Here is a 27,982-nt window from a genome sequence, read left to right as displayed (position 1 = left end):
GGGAGCAGGCCGCGCGCGCTCGCGCCCCGCCGCCCGGCCCAGCCTGTGATTGGTGGAGGCCCGGGCCCGGCGGACCCGAATGCCAGGCCGCGGCGGCGGCGGAGTCCTGCGGCCCGAGGGTCCCCCCCCCTCGCCGCCACCGACGGGCCCCAGCCCGCGGCGCGGCCGCCCGCCGCGGGGACCCGCACAGGTGAGCCGAGGCGTCGGAGCCGGGCCGGCGGGGGGGGACGGGAACAATGGAGGCGCCTAGGCCTCACCGCAGGCCGCGCCCGAGGCCTGCCGACGCCGCCGCGGCCACCGGCGGGCCCGGCCGCGGCCGTCCGTCGGCGGGTGGGCAAGCCTCGGCCGCCACTCGCTGCTGCCGCGGCGGGCGGGCGCGGGCGGGCGTCGCCGGTGGGCTCTGCGGCGGAGGGGCCTTTTCGGGCGGCCAGAAAATGGCGGACAACAAGATGTCGGCCGGCGGGGCGGGGAAGGCTGCGGCTCGGCGGGCCGTCGCACCGCCGGGACAGGGGTTATCCCCGCCTCCCCGCCCCGCGGCCGCCGCGGGACACTCGTGCCGCGGGGCGGGAGCCGGGCGGGGCCGCTGCGCCGAGGGGAGGCCGCGGGGTGCGGCGGCCCCTTCCCTGCGCCTCTGCGACGGGGGCCGCCGCCGCCCCCCGCGGGCTCCTTTGTCTCGGCGGTCCCACGCCTCCCGCAGCCGCCGCCGCCGCCTCCCCCGGCGTAACGGGACCGCCGGCCGCTTCTCCGCGCCGCGCGTCCGCGCAGCCCCGGGGATGGGGCGGCGGGGGCCGCTGCCGGCCGCTGTACGGTTGAGTCGAGCGGCCCGCGGGCGGGGGAGGCCCCGCGTCGGGCTGCCCGCCCCGCCGCCGCGCTCCCGCCGCCCGGCGGCGCGCCCGCTCCGCGAGTACGCGCATCGGGGAGGGCTGCGCCGGGCTGCTCCTCCGCGGCCGGGCAGCCCCGCTGCCCGGGATCGCCAGTCTGCCAGCGGCCGGCTGCGCCGTGCCGTTATGTGGCGGTCGCCCTTCTCCGCCTGTGATTTTTATTGCGAGAAGTTTGGTTGCTGCTGCGGATGTAACGCGTAGATGTAGATGCCTCTGCTTTATTGATGCGTTTAAGAGCCTGAAGCGCGTTTCAGGCAGTAAGGCAAAATGTCATTCACTGGTTGTGTCTTTGTCATTTGAAATGGGTTTAGAGTGTGGAGGCTTTGTAGGTGACCACAATAAAGGACCTGAAAATGGATGTGTTAGTTTTTAATAGCAAATCTTCTGCAAAGGTCTGTTTCATGAATTGTGTTCTTCTGCTTAAGATCTCTGCACGAGCAGATTGTTTTTCATTGCGCTTCAATTGGTTGCTGCAGTAAAATCAGGGGGAAAAAAACCAAATCCCCGAAGTGCCTTCAGAGGAGGATAATTCTCTTGTATTCTTCTTGAACTTTGATGTTAAGAGAGAAGATAATTTGAAAACATCTGGTTTGGATTTTTCAGCCGCATACAAGTTTGTTTATTGTATTACATTGTTCTATAGCAGAGCATGGTCTTTTTGGTTTAATCAACACGCGGCTTACAAATATCTGAATGAAATATAATGTTGTTTTACTTTATTATACGTAAACAAGACTTAAATATTATTTAGCAGAAATTCGCTCTTTTAAAGGATCGCTTAAGGACTGAGCATGCAAATATGCTTTATATGAAAATATATCACCTGAACGTACCGGGAATAACTGTACGTGTGCCAAGCAAGAGATGCTTGGCACTTCCAGGACCATGCTGCTTAGGATGTAACAAAATGTATTAAATGTGTACTCTTTATTTATGTAGATTGTAGTTGCAATTAGTATCTTCTAGAAATATTTTTTTTGGATTATAAAAATTCTAAGTATGGCAGCAGTGCCTGGAAGCCAGTGTATTGATTGGGAGCTTCATTGTGCATCTTGGTACAAGAACGGCACCTTTTTTTCCTGGGAAGGGTAGATGTGCTGAGTATGCATTTTTTTTTCCCCTCCTTCTTAAAATACTTTTCTGAAGATCCCTCAATTTAGGGTGTTTTTTGAAAGCTTTCTCAAATAAAATTAAAATCTTAGTGGCTATTTTATGATATTTTTGTGGAAAGAGTAAGCTAAGAATAAATCAATGTGTATACTAGGAGCAATGTTTATACGGGCCTGGGCTTTTACCAGGTTTTCAATTGAGTGTTGCTATTATGTGTTCTTAGGTAGTCCTGAGCTGCCAACCGTTATCTTTGATTTTTAAAAATACCATTTATGGTAGTAATTTACAGTACCGTTCTGGACTGTAGACAGAGGTCATTTTTTGACTCTTAAATTCATTGACTGATCTCAGCTGAGCCCTGTCTAGGGAAGAGCTTTGGCATAAAGAACTGAAATAGATTAAAATCAGCCTTCTCCTGAAGCTAGTTAGAAAGAGAACTGTATTTTTTCAAAAAAGCAAACCAATATCAGATACATACATGTTTTTAAAATTTATCCTTGAGACCCTGCTCTGGGAGTCTCAGTTTAGATTTCATGAAATTTGTAATTTTTTAATCTGAAGGTAATGTACTCCTTTCTGGTGCAAGATAGCATACTATAATTAAAAAAAAATCAATTAAAATATTAATGGAATGTTGTAAAGTGATATTTTATTGACTTATGCTAATAAAGCATTTTCACAGTGTTTTCTTCTAAATACACAGAAGAGAAGGGGAATTGAGAGGAAAAACTTGAGATCTTGATACTTAGAAGCAAGAGAGGTATGGATACGTTGAGGATTATGACAGCATACAGAATTGTGGCTTTCTGCCTCACTTCTCTGTCTTTTTTTAAAACGTGAAGGTGCCGTGCCATAACTTTGGTAATTTTTGTAGTCCTGTTAGCTACTGGGACAATACTCTTTTTAGTGATAATTTGCTTTCCTTGCAGAAATTTTAATTTAAATTAAGATTGTAGTCTTAGTTCGTATTGAATTTTCTATGTAGCACAATATGTAATATATTTGGGCATCTAATTACATAATCTGAAAATAAATTGCTTATTAAGAAGGAAGAAAAGCCTATCTCAGATTTATATAATTTAAAATAATTTTTTGTAACGATTGACATTAAAAAAAAAGGATTATCTGAGTGTAAAGGCTGTGGTCAGGAAATTTTTGTAGAGTATTGCATTAATTCTGGAATTGTTATATGAAGTTAGCCATTTATGGTCTAGAGCTGTATCTTATTTTGTGATAGCAAGTATTCATTAGCTACCTTAAAAGTTTCAGATGGCTGTGGCGATAATTCAGGAGTGACAGAGCTTTGCATTAAGGTTCTGATGCAGCTTTGTGATTCTTACAATGGTGAAAGAATTTGATTTTCGAGCTAAAACTTAAAACTACATTGAAACCTGATTGTATGGGTGGCACTGGGTTAGTTAAATCCTTGACTGCTTTCCTCATTGATAACGTTTGGCTCAAGTTTTTCTAATACTACCTGGTGTGTAGAACTAACTTACTCTGTTAGGGCACCGTCAAGAAATTACATCAAGGAATTCTCGTAGCCTTACAAGAAGAGTGTTATGTTGTTGTCCTCCCCAAGAATTAGTGGTGTAGATTTTAAAGACAATTTGAAGGAAGTAGTTTTGAGGAGATAATATGTGTAGAAGGTGTTGAAAGGATGATAGTGACATTAGGTGAAACAAGTTCTTTGGTTCTTTTGTATTCTCAGTTAGGTTAAAACCTCCTCGAGCTGGATCGGTGACTTTTTCTTGAAATTGCCGTAATTGTGGACTGCTCGCTGCTTTCTTTGCTTGAGGATTTCACGACTGTAAAAGAAGGAATAGTCTCTGCTCAATTCCTTCCTTGTCAGCGAAGATGCAGTAAGCATGGGTTGTGTTTCCCACATACTACTACTTTATTTTTAAGACTACTTGTTACTCTCGTTTTATATTTTATCATATAAAAAACCGCCAAAGACAAAATCCTACCCACCTGGCAAGTATGTCTTGGCCTGCGCAGGCCAGGAATTCTGCGTCACCCACTGAAGTGAAGGCATTTAACACAATCATAAAAAGGAGGCAAAGCAATGTAGCCCCAAAATTGACTTTTCACATCATCTCACCTTGGTGGCTTTCTGCCTGGCGTGAATGACATCTGGAGCGTCACTTTCCAGGTGCAGACCGAGCCCGATGCCTGACGCAGTAGATCCGCCTGATCTTGTGGGTCAGCCCAGTGCGGTGTGCCAGCATCTCCCTTCTCGATGGCGACTTGGTTTGGTACCAAGGATCCAGTGCTGTCCCTTCTGGTGAGCCACAAGTGTTGTAGCAAACATGATAACTGGCATCAAGGTGCTTTGGTCTGTTGAGTTTTTAGGGTCTTTTCCTGTGGACTTTTGTACCTGTTCTTATAGGACTTTGTGTTTTAACAGAAATTAACATCATGTCTAGTGCAAAGTGTAGTTTACTTCTAGATTAGTGCGATAGTGTGAGTTGCACTAGGTCCTGGCTCTTTCTGGGTCCCTTGGTCCTGGCTTAGAGGCATCTCAGAGGTTTCAGGCACTTAAGCCATTTATTCTTACAACTTGGCTTATTTTATTACTCTCCTTACTTGGCCATGTTAGTTCTTAACTCTGTTGTGGTGTATTTCATCGCAGTGGGGTTGTCAAATATGTTGTACCACAAAGTACTTGAAGTTGCCGTAATATTTTGGATTTAGATGAGCAGACTTAAACAAATTGTTGTGGTAAGGTAGGAGTCAACTTTTTATGAGATCCTGAAGAGAAAATCAAGGTTAATACTACAACAGTACAAGTACCACATTTTTGAGCTTACTCTTAAAAGTATTTGTACTTCCCTATTCATCTCTGCACCACATGGGTCTGAATTGAGCTCTTGTTCTGGATTCACTTCCCACAACTCCTAAAACTCTGTTTTCTTGTCACTTACTTCCAATTCCTGGGTATGAGCGGCCCAGAAAGTACAAGATTTTAGTCTTGTGCAACAGAGATTTTTTTGAACTAGAGTTTGTTCACCTGTGGAAGCCTTGCTCTCTCTAGACTCCCACAGCTGCTTCTACAGAGTCACTTCATCTGCACTGAGAACTTGCGTAAAACAGTCTTTTGGGTTGCAGCAAATTGCAAAATAGTTCAGAATGCCCACACTTTAATGCTTACTACCAATGCAAATAACATGGAGGAATGCCAGTTTATTCTTGTGTTTTGTGTTTTATGGAAACACTCTTTCAAAGATATGTAAAATGCTTTCTCTTTCTCTGAAAGCAAGTTTGTGTAGCTGTACCGTATGAAAGAGATTCAGCATGATACCAGAAATTGAGATCTTGGTAAAACTGAGTTTAGTGAGAAGCTCAATATTTATTCTCCATGTGTGGAAATTCCTGGATGTAATTGGAATTGCATTTTAATTGATGCATGAATCTCAGAAGTAAAACTGGCATAGCTGTATGGCAACGTAGAGGAACTGGTGTAATTAGGAAAGATTGAGGAAAATAAGCAGGTCTAACGCTAGAGAAATTGGGAAACAGAAGCCCCTGAGCGTTAAGGAGAATTAGAAGAGCCAGAACCACAAAGCAGTTGTCAAAAACGAAGGGAAAGAAAGAAAAGCAAGCTAGAGATACAACAGCGAAGGAGAACAGCAGGAAGTTTACAAAGAGTTGGCGGGTCTGTTTTGTCAGAAGCTTTAAAGGATCGGTTTTCTGTTAGAGAGATGTTGCAGATAGCTGCGTAGGACCGGCGTTTTCCTGACAGCAGAGATGAGGCAGCACAGAAGGGACAGTGTTGGAAGATAAGATTTCTAGAATAACCTGACAGTTTTGAAATAAAATGTCAACCGATATGGATAATACAGTCCTCGGACCGGAATGGTAGATAGAGGTGTCGGCACAGAAGTCTGCTGAGCGCTGTCGTTTCTTCAGTATCGCAGCAATGGAGATGTTGAAATAAACTGGCGTTTCTTATGCCTGTTATAATGGTAGCTCTGCACTGTGCATGCAAATCTAACTGAGAGCTGATTAAATTTTCTACCGGGCCTTTTGTCAGGCTTTTTAAAATGATGCAGAGGGGTTCATACACAGCCGCTGGAAGAGAGAATCCGCTTTGGCGCTTTTGTTCTCATGAATTTAGTGCAGTAGGCAGCTTTTTCAAAACTCACCTATAATTAAGCATGATGTTCAATTAATTTACACATTACAGTTTGTTCAGAAATATCTGATAGATAAAAAATAGTGAAAGAATCTGAAAAATTTTTACTCTCACTATAGTTCTCTAGTTTCTTCCATGCAGCTCTGTGCATCCGTAGTCACCAGTCTTGACAATTAGTTAAAGGGCATATGCAGATGGGAACAGAGGAGACTTCTTTGTGCATGGTTGCCAAAATACACCGTTACGATAAGGCATGTAGTACTGTAGCGTGGTGTAGTAATAGCACTGTTGATGGCCCACTTGTATTCCTTGCTTCTGCAGTTAGCTACAGCTTGTTTTAGGCCAAGTTAACTTGGTTCTTGGCAAAGTTTCCCCTTTTAAAGTGTTACCTGTCACTAGGTTCAGTTGCTTGCTAATGTCCTGCGTTGGTTTTACTGCTGGTATTGTGGCTGAGATCTTTGCTGTCTATGGGCAGTTACCCTCGTAAAACTGCAAAAATATTTTACTGTTCAGTTTGCAGTGGGAAAATTGAAGGTTTAGGCATTTCTTGTGCTAAGTGCTCCTGGAAATAAAGTAATGTTGTAGTCTGTACCTCTGTGTGCTGAAGATAACTAGAAAGCACTTTCCAGCTAAATTCTACAGATTATAAACAGAACTGTTCTAGGCCAGGCAAAGAATTATGAAAAAAAACCTTTTAAGTCCTGACCAAGAACTACTGACATGTTTGGTTTCAGTCACACATGTAATTCTTTTGACTGCTGTAGGTCTACTTATGGATGGAAATGTTTTCACAATTTTAGGTCAGAAAAATACAAAACTCAAGAGTAAACAAAAGCAAATTATATGAAGTACTGCATGCTTTTTTTCTTGAAGTTTGGGATAAATACTTTTCTGTGTTTATCAGCGTGACACATTAATCCCATGAATCTAATCAACACAATAACACTGCTCAATATAAATTCTGATTTTGCTTTTCTTGCAGTTATTTGTGAATGAGCTTCGCTGAATATGGATCCAGGTGGTGGAAGTCTTGGATTGCAAACACAAGAATCCAAAATGCCTCACACTATGATTATGCAGGATTTTGGTAAACATTTTAACTATTAAACATTAATTAATAAAAACAAGAGTGTTTTTCGTCTTTTTGCTATATGTTTGTAAATGGTATCAAAATGTAGAGTTGTCTCTACATTTGATGTGTGTTGCATGACTTTTTTGAGAAAATTCAACATTTAAGGTGGTATATAATATGTTTTCATGTATGTTAGTTGCCAATCTTGAAATAGTCACTTATTCAAAGATATTGAAGTAATTCTAAAAAAAAAAAAAAAAAAAAAAGAAGTTAAATCTGTGGCCCAAAGTGCTCTAGATGTGACAGAAAATGTTATCTGGAGTTCAGTGGTTTTGTGGTACATGTGCTTCTGTTGGAAATCACATTGACCACTGGTTACATCTCCACCGTAAAGATGTGTGTAACGTCCAGTAGAGATTGTAAACAACATCTGAGCTTGTGTGTGCTTACCTGAACTATTGTATCCAGTTCTCCTTTAGAGTGCTTAAGTAAATGTGGGGGAAAATAATGTCTTTGCCTGTGTGACAACAGATTACAGGTTTACAGATTTAGTTAAATCTTCATGTTCACATGTGCTTGGAAGTCTTCTCTGAAGAACTTCAGTCCTGGGACTATACTGGTATAAGAAAACTTGTTTCTAAATTGAATTAAAAAAAAAATAATAATAGTTTCTTTTGGTGGCAGTGCTAAATAACCTTAGCAATTTTGAAGTTTTAGAGAAAGGACAGCAAGAGATCTCCACTCTTTTCTTTGTGGATCTCCATTTCTGCATTATGACAGGAGATTACCTTCTCAAGTATTGGGAGGGACCACGTCTTTGTTCTAACATGAATTAATATCCCTCAGAGTGTACCAAAAGAATTACATTTGCAGTACAATGCTGAATAATTTTAACTTTTTTTGCATTCTGATAAGAACCATTTTCTTGAGTGTTTTATTCATTAAGATTAAAACTGCTATTTACATGTGCATTAAAATAATTCATTGTGCATTCTTTTTTATGTATAGAAAAGTAGTCTGCAAATATGACTGCCCAGTCAAGTTTATTAATGAAAACAGGTTTCTGCTTCTAGCCATTTTTTGCTATGTGGCAAGTTGCTGGAAATTGTGCTATAAGTAGTGCATACAACTGAATATTTATTTTTATCACGGCCCATGCAGTCTAAAGGAAGAGAGTTCTTTTGTTGTGACAGCAATTAATGTGTTGTTACCACACTTCTGGTGTCGTGCACGTTTTGTGTGATGGTTCAAATTGCTACTGCAATCAAATGTAGCAGATGTAGACTTATGTGTTTAACTTACCTATACAATTATTCCATTCCTTAGATAAACTAATTGCTAATGCAATAATTTTAACATTTTTGTCCTCATTTGTAATTGTTTCATAGTGGCTGGAATGGCTGGCACTGCTCATATTGATGGCGACCACATTGTTGTATCAGTCCCCGAAGCTGTCCTAGTGTCTGATGTTGTTACCGATGATGGAATAACTCTTGATCATGGCTTAGCAGCTGAAGTTGTCCAAGGACCTGACATCATCACTGAAACTGATGTTGTAACAGAAGGTGTAATTGTTCCCGATTCTGTTTTGGAAGCTGATGTTGCTATTGAAGAAGCTTTAGATACCAGTGATCATGTTTTGACTTCTGATCTAATAACAGAAACTGTTAGAGTTCCTGATCAGGTGTTTGTGGCTGACCTTGTTACGGGGCCTGATGGACATCTGGAGCATGTAGTGCAAGACTCCGTGTCAGGAGCCAACTCACCTACAATGGTTTCAGAAGAAGTTCTTGTAACAAACTCAGATTCTGAAGCAGTCATTCAAGCAGCTGGTACTGTTCCTGGCTCCACAGTGACCATAAAAACAGAAGATGATGATGATGGCAAGAGTACATCTGAAGACTACTTAATGATATCTTGTAAGTTAAACAAAGGTAGATATGAACAGGAAATATTTGAAGTAGAAGTGGTCTGGTGGGGAGAAGTTACTCTAACTGGACTCTTGCTGCGTTCTGTCCTGGAACTCTCAAATAATATTCTGTTGCCCAGTCAGTTCTTGGTGTCTGGGTTTGGGTTTTTCTGATGAAAAAATCCATTATCGCTGATACAGCAAGAAAGAGAATGGCATTCGTGCTGCCGAGTGAATGAGTGTGTATGTTTGTGTTTCTGAAACTAGATATTCCTGAAAATTAAGCAAAACACACCGGGAAGTTAAAGATTCCACATATTTTCCTGAGGTGTAAAGTACACAGATGTATTACCATATTATGTGGATTCACGTAAAAGTAACGTGTTGAGTTTAATCAGTAGACTCCAACAAAGAAAGAGCTTTTTAAGATGGGTCATAAAGTTTTCTCTTATGTATTGACACAATAGTGTTTATTTGGCTGTATTAAAAATCATAATAGATTTTTTATGGTATGTTGTGCTTTTCTGGACTGAACTTGACATTCAGGAGTTGTGTGCGTTAGTTGATGGGCTCTCTTAGCACTGGGAAGTGGCTGTCCATTTCAGCTTCCACACAGCACTCGACTCTGAGGAAGGTGTGTGGGCCTGGACTGCCTGTTGAATGAGAGCTGCTGGAGGGACGTTAAGTATATTGTGTTTCTTCAGTGGTTAAGTTATACTGAAGGTACCAGTTTTTATTGTTAACACAAATTCGTTAAATATATGGTAGTTCATTTGAGGTTTTTTACTTTTCCAAAGTAGTTACTGAAATGTGAGTAGGTTAAAACAGATTTTATTTACTCAGAAGCAATATGTTAAAAAAAATGGCAATGCCCAGTGTGTCAAAGTGTCAATCTGTTTGCAGTAGGCTGCATTTATTAACAATTTGAAGACAGAGGACATGACAGATTAGTGATTGTAATGATTTCAATATTTCATAGCATGTATGTCCCTTATGCAGAATGTATTTTTTGTTCAGTATAGGGTGGACAGTAATTATGGGGTTTTTTTTTAGCATTCTATCATTACTGTAATGCCATATGTCACTAATAGAAGTGAAAAAAGTTGTTTGTTTTTTTTTTTTTTTTTTTGAAAAAGAACCTAAAAAAACCCTCGGTCTAAAAGCAAATTAGACCTGCAACAGAAAATTGCCTGTGTGTTTGTAAGTAAAGGAACACCATTCTTACAGTCAGTTATTTCACCGAAAAAATTCCTCCTTTCTGACAGAGTACTTACGATGAGTTGTATTCTGTAACTGCTGTATTTCCAACTGCACGTTTGTAATTGTAAGTAAAGTCATCTTTGGAATTCCTTCTAAGATAATTGTGATTGGTAATGGTGATCACTGCACTTAGGCCGGAGCATCTTAAACTTTCAGTAACAGTTACCTGATGACCACAGCTGTGTCTGATATAGATATATTTTTTCAGATGTTCTCAAGCCTACCGATGGCTCTTGCAATGTTTCAAAGCCAGCTTGAAACCTAGTTTTAAGTAAATTAGCTTTATATATATATATATGTATAATCATTATATGCCTGAGTAATCACAGTTGGAAGCTACATTATAAATCTAGAATTCTGCTTTAAGTGATCATTTTAGATAAATTAAGACAGTCTCTTGCCTCTGCTAATTTTTGAGCCTGTATTTTGCGGGGTGTGCCAGCTTGACTCAACAAAGTATCCGCTATGGATTTTTTTCCTCAGCAAAAATGAATCAATCTTATGCAGTTTTTCATTTTTGAGGGTTTTTTTAAAGTTTTTTTTAAATTAGCCTTGAAATTGTAATATTTATGAAGATAATCTATTGTGTAAGATAGATAAATGCATCTGTTTATCAAGCAGGTTAAAACCTTTTATATTTACTTATTTTTTAATTGTCAAATGAAATGTTCAGTAAATATTGTAGAAAGTTAATCTTATGCTATTTCTTTTGGGGTGTGTATAGGACTGTTGAACTTTTTTGTGTTGTAAATCACATCAAAATGATAGTTTTAAAGAATCTCAAAATACTTCTTAGCTACCTTTTAATTAAATTTAGCATCTAAAAAGGAGGAACTTCACGTAAAACTACAGATATGCCCTCAGGGAATACCACCAGCTGTTCTGGGGAATACATTTTGGGAACTTTGTAGAATACTACATTTTCGGGTGTGAAGCTGAGTGTGCGATTTTAACTTACTCTTCTGTTGGGAGTTACAGTTTAAATATAGTGCAAGGTGATTTTTTTACCATTTTGAGACAACGTTCCCATGTAGATATTCTATACGCTATTGGTAACTGTATTTTTTTGTAAGTACTGTTTGGAAAATAAGAAGTTTGTCTTGATAATTCTGCAGACGACCTTTGTATGATTTTGTAATTGGAAATTTTCACTAGATGATTATCACCGCTCTGCTATCTCAGCGCAGATGAATTCAGCTTTTTAAAATCAACCTAATAAGCACAAGAGTGAAAAATCTTTTTTTTTTTTTTTTTTTTTTTTTTCATACGTTCACAACGTATGTCACGGGATACACCTGATCCCTTGTTTTAAATCCCCAGACTTGTTAAAAAGGAAATTAATACAAAGTGAATGTGTATGGTGTGATCATACACCCATCCTACTGAGATGGGAGAATGATGTACAGCCCGTTTTGCCAGGGAGGAGGTAACACACGTGTAGCTTAAAGCGTACCCTTTTTTGTTTTTCAGGTTTGCGATATTCAGACCCACAGCGGATTGCCAGCTCCCGATCCGTGTGCTGGCCCTGCATGCACTATGTTGGTGACCTCATACCCACCAAAGAACAACACTGGAGCTGGCCTTTAGGGGTAAGGTACTGTTCCACCGCCGCCTCCTTTTTAGTGTGTTACAATACAGTGTTACGTAGCTTGCTAAACATTTTAGTATTAATACTCCTATACTGTAACCTATGAGATATAAAATAAGTATATCAGACATTAGAGAAATATGAAAAATTGCAAAACCACGGGACTTATCTTGCCCTCGTGTTATCCCTCTGGGCTCCTATGGTGGGTGTGATATCACCAGCATAGTGCATGCTGAGGCATCACATGAATTGGGAGCTGGCAATCCACGGTGAATCTGGACATCACACACCTGAAATCAGCCAAGTAAGGTAAGTTTACAATTGAAAGTGTGCTGAGTTTTCCTTTAAAGCTTGTTTATTCTGGAGGATTCAGCATATATTTATAAAGGTTCTCTGTTGTGTTTTTTCAGTTAATTTTAAGTGACGAGATAATAATATGTAGTGCTTCTGGTGGATGAGTCAGATCTGGAAGACACTTTCATATTCTTCCATTGACATAAAGTAAGCATTCCTGTTCCTGAGAACTATCACTGGGAAAAGTCATCGGATAATTTAGCACTGATGGGTTAGCAGTCTGCGATTGAAGTCATATTACACAATAGAATGTTTTCACAATCTGTTTTTTTTTTTAAGTCCTGATATTTTGGAATAAGTGATTCCAGAGGCCCTGGATGCGCAGGCTTCCTGGTGTATTTCCATTACCTTGGCTTAAATTGTAGAGACTAAAAGTCTTTGAAAAACACACAGGATGGTTAATGGTGTGGGAGTAAGCACTAATTTTAAAAATAATGTAAGTTTGCCCCTCTAAAACAGGGCTCCCTATTAAAGGATATTAAAAATTTGGGAACTTTATTGAAGTGGTAATATACAGTATGTGAGCATACATACTGTATTCGTATATGTTACTTTATATTTTTGACTGAAAATATTTATTATAAAGACTGTGACATTGAAAAATTCCTCTTTTTTTTTTCCTTTATGTAATCTTTGTTGTATTGCAATTGGTGTCCTGGTAAGGCAACTAATCCAAAATTGTTTGTTTATTCTTATTTCACCAGATACGTACTGGTGTACGTTCACTGTCACCCAATGTTAGTTAAATAGTGGGAAATTTTTGCCATAAGACTTCTTATCATATATATGTGGTTACTCCACTGTTCAGTAGGAAGTTGCTGTTGTTAAATAACCTTCCACTACTGGAATATTTATTTTCTGTGTGAAACTGGTAGTGCATTATGTTTACAAAATTTATGAGTTTAGGAAAAGTTGATGTTGCTGGAGTTGCAGACTTGAAAATGACTTTAGTACCACCTACCAATTCTAAAATTGCAGTAACAGCTTGCAATCAGTGATTTCTTACACCCAGCCTTTAAATATTCTTTCTGCATTTTGGCAGCATGTCTAGTCGTACAGCTACATATATAATCACTCCTGCCTTGTACTATTAGTTACCCCAGTCCTTCGTAGACTCATACGTGCCGTGGAAACATTCATTGTACTAAAATTACATGTATGTGTATCATTTTGAAGAATATGGATAAGAAGCTTCTATAAATGTTAAAAGCTATGCAGAAAATAAAATGGTCTTTAATAAATTCAAACACAGTAAATGTGTGGAAATACTTTTTCCAAGATAAGTATCTTCTAGCATCTTCCCTTTTCCTGTTAGAGGATACATAATAGTCTCTTCTAATAACTTCATTCTGGCAGCATACAAAACTTCAGTTAGCAGATGCAGTAGCACTCATACTGGATGTGAAGATGTACTGCTAACCTGATCTGGTGAACTTCAGTGTCAGAGGAATGTGCCAGGTTCTCTGTTGTGGCTTTCTCATCTGTGGTGTTCATGCTCTTACTGTTCTCATTGTCCTACAAAGTAACATGAACGCCGTGCAATACACGTCACATTCTAACAGATGAAGGCGTTGATGTTTCTGGCATCAATTTTAATAGAGATTTAGAATGGTTTTTCTATTAAAAGCTTTTCCTGAGAAAAGTTTTGGTTTTTTGTTTTTTTGGTTTTTTTTCCCTACTGATCCAAGTTTGATATTTTTTCAGCAGTGCAATTAATATCTTATTTACAAAAAGAAACAGCTAAAACATAGTGGTTTTTTAATGTTTACATTCTGATTTTCATCAAAATCTGTAATTTTCAGAGGTTCTAAAATGAAATCAAATACTTACTTGTACTTACCTACATTATATCTAGCTCTGTCCTCAGTAACCTCTATCCTCTTCTGATGCAGTCCAAGATTTGTGAAAGAGAAATAAGGTTCCTCAATGTGGGGATGAAAACGGTGTTAGTTGGACAGGTGTTTCCGTGGAATCCTGTCTGTGAGTGGGAAGAGCTTAATTTGGGATTGCTGTGGTGGATTTCCGCCCTGCTGCAGGAGAGGTGTCTGCTCCTTTTCTAGCAGGTTCTGAACCACCTCACATGACTGCCTGGAGTATTAAGAAAAGCTTAAACTCTAGTTTACCTCAGGATACCAGGCTGAAGCCTGAAGTTGTTAAAGGCAGCTCTTCAAGAGCAGTCATCACTGTGCTGAGGGCAGGAAGCTTAGAGGAGGACTGGGAACCGCTGCAGCCATCCTGCAGTAAGGCGTCCTTTCCTCAGGGCCCTCGGCGTGTGCACTGAGTGAAGACTATCCTTAGTCATGAAACGTTACTGGCAGTTTAAAATATGTACATACTAGGTTAAAAAAAAAAAATCATTAATATTAATGTTATGTATGCAGTGAATTGTAAATTCCCAGGAATGTATAAAATTCAGATTTTGTTTACATTTTGTGGAATTGCTCTCTATTTAGAGGACTCCAGTGAGTGTTAGGCATTGCATAGTTTTGTGTTGGCCATCTGCGCAGGAGCTAATTTTATCCACCGAGAGAAGTGTGTTGGCAGTGTGTATGTCAGAAAGATGCTGAATTCAGTGACCTCTGTTGACAATTGGGGGTATATATATGGATCTCTATGTGAACAGCCTTTTTGCCAAAATAGTGTTACTTCTACACTTTTAATAATTTGAATGTAGTTTTTGTTGTATAAATAAAATGAGCATTTTGAATAGACCAAATAGTGACGAAGCTGCATACGTGAAGAATGAGAAGTCAGTTTCACATAGTAGTAGTTGGATTTATTTTCACTCCATTTTTGAATCAGCTATATATTATACAATAATCATCATTAACTTACATGTTTTCAAGTGATAAAGTGGATAAAATCATAATTTCATTTGAATATGTAGTCAAATTTTTGATGCACACATCTTTCACTGGGAATATACTCAGAGTCATCACCCTTCATAAGAGTTTCAGCTGCTAAATTTTAGTCACCAGTATCTTAGAGTAGTGAAACTTTTTGGGACTCTTAGACTGTAACAGGGGATTCTGGGCTAATTTGTAACACTTGTTGATGTTTAATTTTACTTACTGATACGTTTTTGCTTTCTAAGTGTAATAGTTTCAGACATAACCAATTACTGCTTTCTCTTTGATGACGAGCTCCTATTTGTATTCTTCATTCTGTAATTCTTGCTGTGTTTCCAAGCTGCAATAAAATGAGTACTGAGCTTCTGGAATCTCTTCTAAGTATCTTGAGGTGAACTGTTTTGTAAAGGCATTTATGCGTACAAACCTTTGCTATGCATGGGGATAATAGCGGAGAAAATCATGCTACTTACTTTTGACTTTTAAAAAATGTGTTTGATCCTCATTATTATTCTCTTATCTTTGCAGTGGATGATGTTGGAGAAAAATTGGACCATATTGGAAGCACTCCCTTGAAAATCAGTACTGAGGTGGCAAATGATGATGTTGCTAAAGATGACGGTTTTGGTTCAGAAGTTATCAAAGTGTACATATTTAAAGCTGAAGCAGAAGATGATGTTGAAATAGGTATGTTTTAAATTCTGTGTATTCTTCCAGCAGTATGAAGTATTTCAGAGTCTTTTTGGTTTTTGTTCTTAATTTCATGTAATTCCACTGACTGGAATGTTCTGTAGAGTGTGACATTTCCGGAGGATCCCCATATTCACTAAATGCTGGGCGTGTATTAGTCTCAAGTTCTTTTTTTATTAGCAGTATTTATTTTAAGGGAACCAAAACCCAAATGTAGAAGTGGTTGGATGTCTGCAGCTGCTGCTTTTCTCTGACATTGCAAGACTGTGTATGAGCACAGAAAAGCCTCTAGAGTGCATTCCTGACATTGCATAGTCTTCTATGTCCTTGACGCAGAGAGGGGGGAAGATGACTGGGTCTTTAGGCATACAGTCGTTTCCAAACCTAATGAGGAAACAGAATTGCAAAGCAATTCTCTCTTCTGCAAAGGATAGATCCAGCACTACAGGTGCTTTGCAAGTGGACGAACAGCTAACCCGTGTTCTATTCTTCATAACTTGTAAAAGCAGAATTCCTCTTACAGTTTTTGTCAGAGTTGAAACCTCAGGCTCCTGGCACTTTACCCTTTGCATTTAGGTCCTGAAACTGCCTCGCTGAAACGTATCTGGCAGGAGCCCCAGAGGCACTCACAGGGCAAATGAGCCTGGCTCTGTTTTCCTGGAGTGAAGAAGGGCAATCATCTCCCATAGACTGATAGTGTTGGCCTGGCTGTGCTGTGAAAATATTGAACTTTAGACAGAACTTTGGATTAGATCAACAAAGTCCTCCAATTAGTAATGATCCTGGTGCTGTTTTTCAACTATCGTGAACTGCTGCTTCAAGAAATGTTCGGATGTATGATGCCTTTTGTTTTTCTTGTCTGAGAAACAAGTAATCTTTTCAGCTCAAATTAATGGCAGAAAAGGATTGTTCCAGGGATAATCAGACTGCTAGCTAGCAGGGTGGTTGTCTTTGATTTTCTCTGTCTCTCAGGGTGGGTTCAGAATTAGTCAAGACTGTCTTATGAGTCACTCGGTATCTTTTGCAGCATTGAGACAGTGTAGATTTTGGAGCCTGTTAATCGAGTCCTTCACAAGATTGCCAGAGCAGCTTAACATACTTTACTGTCCTGTTCGGAATAGGCAGTGTCTGATTTGGCTGAAGGTTAGTGAGTGTTTCTGTATGGCCCTGGGATTTTCAGTATTTGATCCTTAATTCCTTTGAAGTATGATAAAGAGACTGTGAAGACCATGTGCGTTCTGAGACTATGGGGAAAGGATCTAGAGAAGCAGCATCTTGACATCCCTTATCTATCTCATCTGCTGGTTCCTAGGTGAATTGTCAGGCCCTGTTCTTGAAATACGGTTTCTTCCTCTGGGGATAGGTTGTCAGCCTTGAGGGACAGCCTGCTAATGCAGTGGCAGGAAGAATCAGAATCTCTTACGGCTGAAAACTAATTTACACTAGGGATGTTCTCATGAGTTCCTCTCAGTGCAGCCAGGAGGTAGTCCTGGCAAATGACCCCACTCATTGCTGGTGAGTACTTCCCCTTGGAAAGAGCTGATTGTGTTGATAGTGTGCGTTTGCTGCTCAGCATTAAGGAATACAGAAGCGGAGATGACAGTCTGTACAAAGAGTATCCAAGATTCGACTTTACCCATTGGCAGTACTCTCTTCATCTTTTTTACATGGCCATGGGGCAGAGGGCTGTTCTTCGTGTCATCCATTTGCATTGCAGTCTGGTTACTTGGATAAATGTCCCAGCAAAGCCACTTTCAGCAAAAAATATAAAAATGGGCTTGATTGGCAAGGATGTTTGGCAAAGTCTGCCACTTACAAAACACAGGGAGTGATGGCTCAATGTATCTGATTTGGACTCAGCCACCTGACTGAGCATTTTCCATCTGGACCATTCGTAGTAGCGAACAAGGACTTGGTATACCAGGTGTTAGCTTGTTCTGCTGTAATCTGCAGCTCCTCTACTCAATCTTCAGTCCCTGAGATGCAGGGAAGATTAAACATCAATATTTGTTTGCCACCTCTCACTGACTCAAGCATCAATATAAAGTTCCAAGTTGTAACTTGTTCTTTTGCCTCTGTTCAAGTGAGTCAATGGGCCAAAGCTTGCTTGTCACCTGGAGCAGGACCATTTAGGCAGCTGTTCTCATGTCCTTCTTTCCAACTGTTACTCTTCAGACTGTGTTGGCTCCAGGGATTTGGTGCAGCACCTTACGTCCCTGCCAGTCTGCCTCTCTAGATAACGATGTTGAAATAATTGGCAGTACCAGTTGTTCTCTCATGGTTTGAGAAGTGTGACCCCTGTACGAGTTGCTACTCAATCCTGTGTAATGGGTCTGCATTAGAATGCATTAGAGCCTTTGTAGGAAAAAATACCTAAGGATGAGTTTTGCAAGGTGAGTAAATAGGATTTTGGGAGAGGAAGAGGGATAAGAATTAGCTGTTCACATCTTAAGAGAATTTCAAGGCTGTGTTCTGGGCAAGGTTAGAATTACAGTCATTTGTTCAGTGGGCATGGGCAAGTGTACGTTTCCAGTCGCACGTGAGTTCACTGCTAGCATGTGTAAAAGGCTCTTTATCCTTCTGAGGTAGTGGTTGTTTGGCCTTCAATTTATCAGGAGACACTGAGGGAACTTCTTCCTTATCTGCCCCAGAGTATACAACTTGCATGATTTTATGACAGGCATGGATGTCAAAACATTTAATTGGAGTTTTATGAAATAGCTTTGTTGTAAATAAGAAAAAAGTACTTAAATCTGAAATTAATCTTAAGTGTCTTTTTTTTTATTTTTACGTTTACTTATGTGTTTAACTTCTTTTTGTTAAAGGTGGGACAGAAATTGTCACGGAGAGTGACTTTCACAATGGACATTCTGTATCTGGAGTAATTGAACAAGGAGGTGTTGGTAGAATGCAGCGAGAAAAAATGGTTTACATGGCTGTTAAGGACTCTTCTCAAGAAGATGAAGATATTAGTAAGTATAATAAGAAACATTTTTGTTTCTCGTGCTGTTTTGTACAACAATATAAATATCATTCTCAAGGACTTTTTAAATTTTTCTGAAGGATTCTTCAACCTGAAGTAGTAGAAAACTAAGCTCATCTTCCCTAAAAATAAAGAGCAGGCTATAATTATTTTAAAGTGATGTGGATAAATGCACTCTGTGCATACTGTATGCAATAATTTCATTATTTATATTAAATTTAACATGTCCATGGATGAAGTTAATGAGGTTAGTCAAATTTCTCATTTTTCTGTTTTCCTACTGTGAATTGCCTTGTTTAATCAACTTTCTGGCAAAGTGGCAGATAAATATAATCAGTTACAAGTTTGTGTACTTGTATTTACATCCCTAATTATTTTGGATTCCTATTTGTATGTGTTTTTGTCTCTTCAAGGAATGTCTGAATAAACAATGATCCCCCTAAGGGAAGGGGTAGTTCTAAATGCCAAAGAAAGAAAAGTAATTTTTAATAAGTATCAAATCAGAGTGAGAGTAAATTAAATTAGGGAAAATTTAGGATGAGGAGAATAAAATTAAAGATGTGTTCTTCTCCTTTAATCCAGGCTGTGCTGAAATAGCAGATGAAGTTTATATGGAAGTTATTGTAGGTGAAGAAGAAGCTACATCACTTCCAGACACACAGCTTGAAGACTCTGGCGTGAATAAAACTTTTGTCCCTGTTGCTTGGGCTGCTGCTTACGGTAGGAATCTGTACGCTTATTTTCTGAAAATCCCTTCCATTATTTTCTCACTGATCTAGCTTCCAGAATCTCTATGCAGATGTGGTAATCGCTCACCTTGTCCTAGGGGTTTGGAAACAGCTCCTTCTGATCTTTTGGCAGTGTCGGTTAGTGGAGCTGGTTAAATGATGTGAAAAATTACTTTGACATCATTCATGACCTTCTGCAGTTAAGGTCCTTAGTTTTTTTGCTGTTCAGGATGAAGAAAACAATTCCGTTGATACATTGGTGGCTTTTTTCTAGTGTTGGTCTGACAGTTACACGTTACTTTAGTAGCTGATTGTCTTGCATATAATGAATGGATTGCTGTATGTCAAGTTTTTTGAAGTAGAAAGGAACGCTGTTAGGAGAATTGTTATACTGTTCTTGACTCTAGCTCAGATGTACAGAATGTGTGGGTTTTAATGGTCATTTAAGTTGGCAGTTGAAGATCTTACAAAAACAAGAATAGCCTTAAGTATTTTACATTAACTAAGAGGAAGGGGAAATCGCTTGAAAAAGGAAATAGTAGGAATAAATGTGTAAACACGTTCCTTGTAATTTCAGTTTATATACCTGTTTTAAGCCTGTTAGTCCTTCAGGTTAGAAACTAAAAGAAAAAGGTAATTTGTTCTCTGCAACCATGCTTCAAATAGCAGAAGTGTTTTATCAGGATATATTGCGAATTCCAAATATTCTTTTATTTCATATTCTTTTCTCCAATTTTGGCATGTTAAATATATATTAGGGGCTATCAGGTCATCCATGGTTTATGTTATAGTTAAGTAAGGAAGTTAGTTGGTTGAAATTCATTGGTGTGACATTTCTGAGCAGAGTAGTTGGACTGATAAAGTGGTTTAGAATCACAGAGCCTTGGCACATAGTGGTAAACGCTTTCAATCCAGAATGAGGAATCACTCTTAGGATGTTACTTCTGCATCTCCCAGAACTCTGTGTGCCTCATATAGATGAGTGCTGAGCAGCTGATCAGGTAAAGGCTTCTTACTTGCCTAGTTCTGCTGCAGAAAGATAACGTACTTCAGTCTCAAGAACACATCTCATTTCTGGATTGGTGTTGGAGATTATATATGAGGTTAAAAGTTTGCAGAAACATATTAATTAGGAAAAGCAAGAAAGACAGCATGGTAAGCATGCAAACCCAGCTTTAGTGGATATTAACTGTTCAGAAGATGTGATTTTATTTCTTGGAGCTCATAATTACAAGATACCGAATTGATTGTGAACTGCACATCTCAGTTCGGATAGAGTTAGGCTGTTATTTATTAGCTAAGTTAGTTTTTTTTCTCATCAGACTTGCAAAGTCATAGTCTTTTAAAAGAATTATGATTTATAATGACTAAAATACCATTTTCTGCAGGAGATGAAAGAAGGCTACCCAGAAGATATGAAGATGGTCAAGCGGCAGGTAAGAACGTGTGACTGTGCTTGGTACAGCATTAAAACTAACTTGGTGTCTTTGAAAATACATACATTGATGTGTTAGTTCTCCTGATGAGGGAATGCAAAAAATTATCCATAAAGTCTGTACTGAAGGACTCCATAGTCTTTCTCTACTATTTTGAAATGAAAACAGTTCTAGATGTGTTGTGGGCTTTCAGAGGGGGTGGGGAAGTTGGGAGGATCTGCCAGGTGTTCCAATACAGTTTTGGAGTCAGAAAAGAGATAATCCAGTTGTTAAGAAGTAAAACCAAGTTAAATGAAAGGAAACAACCAGCATAACTTATAAGAAATTAGTATCTTAAGAAGTATGAGATATCAAGGAATGTATTTGAAAATTAATCCATGTTTAAACAATTTATTCTTGACTTTTGTCAGCATAGATAGATAGTACTTCATATTGCCACTCTTTTTTGTATGTGTTCATTGTAGAGGAATGGGCAATATTTAAAAAAAAAAACCTAGATATGCTGCTGTGCAATTCCAGTCATCAGTCCCAAAGAAGAGTTGTTTAATGTTTTTTATGATGTCTAATTTTTGTTTCTAGGAAATAACTTGGATACACGATTAGAAAACAAAAACGGTAATGCAACACAATACCTGCAGATTTGTGATAGCATTAGCACTAATAGAGTGCTAAAACAAAAAACCAGGAAAAGGAGGAGAGGAGAGGCCAGGCAATGGCAAACAGGTAAACACTGTATGGTTATGTGTATTGTCATGGAGTGGCACTTACTCCTGTACTATTCCTTTTTATTCTTTTTTAAGGCGATGCAAAATTTAAAAATATAAGTGATGTTTTGCGTATTTCCTGTGTCCTTCCCCCCTCCAATTCTGTGCACAGAAAATGTAATGATTTTTGCTATTCAGAGTCAGTACACTTAGGGCTGATGCAATTCATTGGAATTTTGCGAGCTAATAAAAAGTAATCATGGGGTATATTCACTGCACATACAATATCAATGATCTGTTTGAGCAGTTTCTGAAACAAAACTAGGTAAACTATAGGTGCTGTGGATTGGTTGTTTTTAAACTGCTGAACCATTTCTGTCTGCTGCAAGTGTAAGTGCATGAATCTGAACAGCAGTTGGCTAATTTAAAGCTTCTTAATCAGAAAATTTGTTTCCTTCATAACTTGTTTTTGTTTGTTTAAAAACAGCTGTTATAATAGGTCCTGATGGACAGCCCTTAACAGTTTACCCTTGTCATATTTGTGGGAAAAAATTTAAATCCAGAGGATTCTTGAAAAGGCATATGAAGAATCATCCAGATCACATGATTAAGAAGAAGTACCAGTGCACAGACTGTGACTTTACAACTAACAAAAAAGTAAGTTTCCACAATCATCTGGAAAGCCATAAACTTATAAATAAAGTTGATAAAACCCATGAGTTTACAGAATATACAAGAAGATACAGAGAAGCAAGCCCGTTGAGTTCTAACAAACTGATATTGAGGGACAAGGAGCCTAAGCTACACAAGTGCAAATATTGTGACTATGAGACTGCAGAGCAGGGACTACTCAATAGACATCTGCTTGCAGTTCACAGTAAGAACTTCCCTCACGTGTGTGTGGAGTGTGGGAAAGGATTCCGTCATCCGTCAGAGCTGAAAAAGCATATGAGGACCCACACTGGAGAAAAGCCTTACCAATGTCAGCACTGTGTCTTCAGGTGTGCTGATCAGTCCAATCTGAAAACTCACATCAAAACCAAACATGGGACCGATTTGCCCTTTAAATGTGAGCACTGTCCCCAGGCGTTTACAGACGAGAAAGAACTGCAGCAGCACACTGAGTTATTCCAAGGGCATAAGACTCATCAGTGTCCACATTGTGACCATAAGAGCACCAATTCAAGTGACCTGAAACGACACATTATTTCAGTTCACACTAAAGATTTTCCCCACAAGTGCGAGGTGTGTGAAAAAGGCTTCCATCGTCCATCTGAGCTCAAAAAGCATAGTGAAACCCATAAAGGTAAAAAGATACATCAGTGTAGACATTGTGACTTTAAAACGTCAGATCCTTTTGTACTTAGTGGGCATATCCTCTCAGTTCACACCAAGGACCTGCCTTTTAAATGCAAAAGATGTAAAAGAGGATTTAGGCAGCAAAATGAACTTAAGAAGCACATGAAGACCCACAGTGGAAGAAAAGTTTATCAATGCCAGTATTGTGAATACAGCACTACGGATGCGTCGGGCTTTAAACGACACGTAATATCAATACACACAAAAGACTACCCACACAGGTGTGAGTATTGCAAAAAGGGATTCCGTAGACCGTCTGAAAAAAATCAGCATATAATGAGGCACCACAAAGAGGCCATAATGTAATATATGATCTCGAGAAGGAAGCAATTTAGAAACTGTGATGTGCTAATTGGGGAAAAAAAAAAAATCTCATGAACTGTTTCTCCTGGTTTCAAAGCTTGATATTAAATCATAACTTTACATTCTTTGTATTAAAAGTCTTAAAAGTATTAGGGTTGACAGGGGATCTCATAGCCCTATGATTGTTGCTTATCAGAACCTGAAGAGCACTATAGAATGCAGAAGGATGGATGAATGTCTTAAATATGCAGAAAGATGAATGAATGTCTTCAAATTGATAGTGTTACACTTTGTTAAGCTATGGAAGACGAAACGAAGATGATTGTGTTAACCATTTTGTCAGTAACAGCATTTGTCTCCGATATGAAAACAGTTCAGATCTGTGGTGGGGTTATTTACAAATTGTTTGCAAAGGCAACTGAGTCAACTTCTTGTGCAATTCTGCAAGGAGAGTATTAGGCACTTGATCATAACGTTTTTAAATCATGCCTGGAAATTAAATTCCAGAACTGGTCAAATTTGGGGGGTTGTCCTTTTTTTTTTTTTTTTTAATTATTTAAAAAAAAAAACAAAAACACTTCATTGGGAAACTTCTTCGTTTCCCTTATTAGTTTAGGTCCAACAAGTAATTTTGTAATGGTTTTCAACGCTGCTAACCTATTTTATTGCAGGATATGATGTTTAAAATATAGCATTATGTTATGATCTCAAAGGTGGTGTTCTGGTGCTAGGGTTGAAGATGTGTATGTATATAATTTCCCTTTTTTTATCTGAAACTACAGTTGAATGTTGTTCAGTATGGCACATATAACAAAATTAACTTTGAATTTGACTTTTTTTTTTAAAGGATGAAATGGATGCAGCTCATAGTGTTGTGACTCAACACTAATCTTTTTTTTCTCGCTACTTTAAAATCTTCTCTAAAAAGAATATTAAAAAGAAAGATGAAAAATGTAGGATTTTTTTTTAATTAAAATTCAGAGTATTAGATGTTCTTTAGGGCAGTGTTCTTAACAGGTATGACTGTTATTGTCCTGCCTCTTAAGTCGAAATTTTCATTATAGACATAAAATTGCACCTTTTAATCAATTCTTTTAAAAAATCTATACCATACTATAAACGTGCATTTTCAATCTGTAAGAAAGTATATATGCAGTATTTAACCAGAAAAATATGCTGCCACTAGAGTTTGGAGGTGGATCTTCAGTTTACAGTGTATACATTTAAAATATGCATCCCTTTAAACAATGCTTTGTGTTAGCATGCTGCAAATCAAATGGCGCTTAATATAACAAGCTGGTCTAGGGCTATTTAATGAAAAACCTGTTCATAAATGTTATGCATATAATGTGTATTTTTTACATTTTTAGTTGCTTCATGTTTGCACACAGCTGTTCACATGAGAAATTGTAACTTCATGCTATATTGTGGCTTTGTGTTTCAGATACTGTTCATATTTTGTTTTTGCACCAGATGAGAATCAGTTCCTTGAGAATAAATTTTTTTTTATATTTCTAAACTTCAGAAAGTTAAATTTGGGAAATCTCTTAGAAAAATACGTGTTTTATGTGGCTGTAAAAAATGATGTACACGCTGTAAAATAAGATTGTCACTGTTATGTGGGATTATTATTTCTAAATGTGTTACTCATCGTAACGGGCATACAATAAAACGCATCTCTTGCACTCCAATTTTTTTTGGAGTTTGCTTTTCATTTATGGTATTTAGGAAAGCCTCATTCTGTGTAAATTTGCCTGGTATTCTTAATGACATTATTTGCTAATTAATATGTCATAACATTTCAGGTAAACAGGTTACTTGAGGTGTGTTTATCAAACTGTTGAGGGGAGAGTACTGAGGTTTTGTTTGACTAACCCTTTAAAGTTACAGGTAACGTACTTGTGCTTATTTCTAAAATTACTATCAAATGTGATACTGACATTCCTTTGAATTTTTTTCCTTTAAGTAAAGAGAACATAAATCTTCTCATATATTTTGGGAAAAGCCAGGTAGGTTTTTTCTTTTTATCTGTATAATAAGAACAGCTTGCAAAATGAAGTACTAAAAATATTGCTTTTAGAATACTTGAATTATTACATTAGTAATAGATTAAAAACTTTTAAGAATAGACTGCGATATTAAATCAACTCTTTGTCAAGGGTTTCCAGCAGGCCTGGGAACTCACAGGTTTTGTACTAAAAACCAGAAATGATGCAGATACGAACCTATTCGTCTGGGTTTTGTTGATAATACTTTTTTTTGTACGCCTAGCAATCAAAGGAGGAGGCTGTAGCATTCAGAAAATCTTAAGAGATTAAAGTTGTGTTTTGTTGACAAGTGTAATGCTTTATTCCTGAACGTTACATTGACTCATAGACTGAAGGAGTTTCTTCACAGCAGACTGAAGATGAGCGTTCTGACTGTGGCAAAGCACACATCCATGCTGGCTCCTTTTTCCACGTTACAGATGGCCGGAACAATCAGGTACTTGAGTATTTTAAACAATTTCTGTAGCCAGCTTTGCAGAAAGACTTAATCCCACATTGCCATCACAGTTCGTGGGGCACAGAACAGGGGGCTAGAAATGACAGAAATTGAACTTCTGGAGAGCGGTGTGAAATCTGGACGTAGTGCTTTTAAGCATCGCATTCAGATCTCGTTTTGATACCTTTTATTGTTCATACTTGGTATTTACTGGTGACCTATAATAACCTTTACATTTTACAGGGCATGTTTGAGGGTAACAGTGGTGTTTCTTCCAAGGAGTGCAGGGAAAAGCAATGACCTTTACATATGTGATAGCTTAAAATTACATCTGTGGGTTAGTTCTTTTGGTGATGAACAGTTGTTTCGTGCGAGGTGATGGTTGTTTAGTTCAGAGTTGGTGAGTGGTACCTGCTGTTCTTAAAAGTGTGGTGCATTGTGGGGCATCAGTTTTGTCACCTAGATTTTCTGTTGCATTTAGTTTTTTCTTGCCCTAAAACTACCTACCATAAAGTGCACACAAGTTGGGTGGTTTTTAAACATATTTAATGATAGCAGAAAGTATATGTTGGATGCTCTGTAAAAGTTGAATTCATTTACAGCTTTATCATTTTATTATAATGATGAAGTTCTGTACCTTCGTATTACAGAAGTTGAAACTGATGTTGAGGCTTAACTCTAAGTCCACCTAATGAGATTTCTTTTTAATTAGGAAAAACAAAGGTTATACCTTTTGGACCATTAAAATCTGTGAGGAACATGTTTGTCAAGATGTGAGGGAGGGAATAGTGGTTGGAAAAACTACAAAGGCAGTTGGTTGTTATCAGCTGAGGTACAAATACAGGAGGGTCTGTAGGACCTGGAGCAGGCGCAGAGTAGTACAGTCTTCTGTGTGTGAGTGAGGGCACTTCTGCTTTTTGTGACGGCAAGATGGAGAAATGGAGGTGTTAAACTTAGCAGGATGGTGACAGGCAGCCTTGTCCAACGTGAGGTCTCAAGATGAGTTACCGCTTTTCTTTCATTGGCTTATTGCATTAGCATTTTGAACCTTTCTTTCTTTGTATTAATTATTTGTCTCTTCTTCTCTTGCCAGTGTATGAACAATGAGACCTAGCTAAAAAGAAAGACTGTGGAAACAAGGTCTGTCAAAGAGAGGAAGAGCCTTGAGATGACCCACAGAGTGTTAAGGTTAATGGATAATAACCCATATCTTGTTACATTCCAAACAGTTTAAAAAAATAAGTTTGTCAGATTTTTTGCTTGCGCAGTGATTTTAAAATTCAGTACCTTACGGATACTGCTGGGGGAGCGTGTGCTTCTACTTGGCCCTTGGCTGGTTCTGTCCAGTGCTGCTTAGACGTTGGAGGACTTGAGGCGGGACTTACGTATTGTTCTGTAGTTTGAAATTCCCACCGGTGCTTCTGTGACTTCTTCCAGAATTGGTGTCTCTGTATAGCTGCAGATGTTGAAGCTTCTTGTAACTGTCTGTCCAGGCTGGATGGTGAATAGGCAAAGGAGGTGGTTGAAGCTCTTAGGAGGGCTCTGCTGGTTTAAAAAAAAAAAAAAAAAAAAGTAATATTGTGATGGGTGCAAGGAGGAAGGAATCCACAAGAACAGGCCTGTGCGATGTGTTGCGGGTGTGACATTGGGGCTGTGGAGGACAGAACATAGAAGTTGGGGTTAGTGAAGGGAAAATAAGGGAATGTGCCTGCTAGACAAAGAGAAACCTGAGAGGAGGTGCTATGATATGCAGTGCTCTTGCTTTGTGTATGTTGTTTCAGTAATTGAGGATCTTTTTATATTTATTTTGTGTATGTATTCATCCAACAGAAGATAAAGACTCAGGTAGAACCTTTTTTTCTTTCCTTTTTTTTTTTTTTGTTTTTTTTTGCCTACAACCATGTTTCCCTGGTAATTGAAATTCTGTATTAAAGGAAATGATAGGTTGGTGTTCTTGACATAAGGTTTTACTGGGAAGTGGGATTTTAAATCTTCTAAAGTGTAAGAATAAAATTCCACCTGAATCCCCAGGAGTTTGAGCAGTTCTAAATTCAATTCAGTGCACTTTCCCAGTAAATATTTAAGAGAATTTGTGATGGCTGTGGTATTGTTACCATGGAGGTGTCATAATTTT

At 38.8% G+C, this 27,982-nt stretch overlaps 1 protein-coding gene across 7 annotated transcripts; it reads left to right on the top strand.

Moving 5' to 3' along the window:
* ZNF711 (ZFX family zinc finger ZNF711) lies at nt 1–27,657 on the top strand. Of its 7 annotated transcripts, XR_015259686.1 has the most exons (12): nt 1–190; nt 7,112–7,216; nt 8,590–9,120; nt 15,690–15,848; nt 18,677–18,823; nt 19,417–19,554; nt 20,951–20,998; nt 21,578–21,721; nt 22,190–23,284; nt 25,170–25,254; nt 25,762–25,848; nt 26,942–27,656. XR_015259686.1 is itself a non-coding variant. In XM_086756264.1 (9 exons), exons 2-9 carry the CDS (start codon nt 7,138–7,140, stop codon nt 23,365–23,367), a joined length of 2,316 nt encoding a protein of 771 aa, XP_086612390.1. In that variant the 5' UTR covers nt 1–190; nt 7,112–7,137; the 3' UTR covers nt 23,368–25,055. The 7 variants fall into 7 exon arrangements, 3 of the variants coding, with proteins under 3 accessions (XP_086612390.1, XP_086612387.1, XP_086612388.1); XR_015259685.1 differs by having other exon boundaries at nt 25,170–25,848; nt 26,942–27,657; XR_015259688.1 differs by lacking the exon at nt 25,170–25,254 and having other exon boundaries at nt 25,741–25,848; nt 26,942–27,655.
* The last annotated feature ends 325 nt before the right edge of the window (nt 27,658–27,982 follow it).

Source organism: Chlamydotis macqueenii, chromosome 11 (genome assembly GCF_036417535.1).
Source record: "Chlamydotis macqueenii isolate bChlMac1 chromosome 11, bChlMac1.mat, whole genome shotgun sequence".
Taxonomy (NCBI): domain Eukaryota; kingdom Metazoa; phylum Chordata; class Aves; order Otidiformes; family Otididae; genus Chlamydotis; species Chlamydotis macqueenii.
Note: the sequence above shows the minus strand (reverse complement) of the source record. Positions and strands in the feature narration are given on the sequence as shown.

Coding starts and splice junctions, on each gene's coding strand:
- ZNF711 (XM_086756261.1), top strand. CDS start 7,138: ATGGATCCAGGTGGTGGAAGTCTTGGATTGCAAACACAAGAATCCAAA. Junction 19,555..20,950: donor TGCTTGGGCTGCTGCTTACG/GTAGGAATCTGT, acceptor CATTTTCTGCAG/GAGATGAAAGAAGGCTACCC. Junction 21,722..22,189: donor GGCCAGGCAATGGCAAACAG/GTAAACACTGTA, acceptor GTTTAAAAACAG/CTGTTATAATAGGTCCTGAT.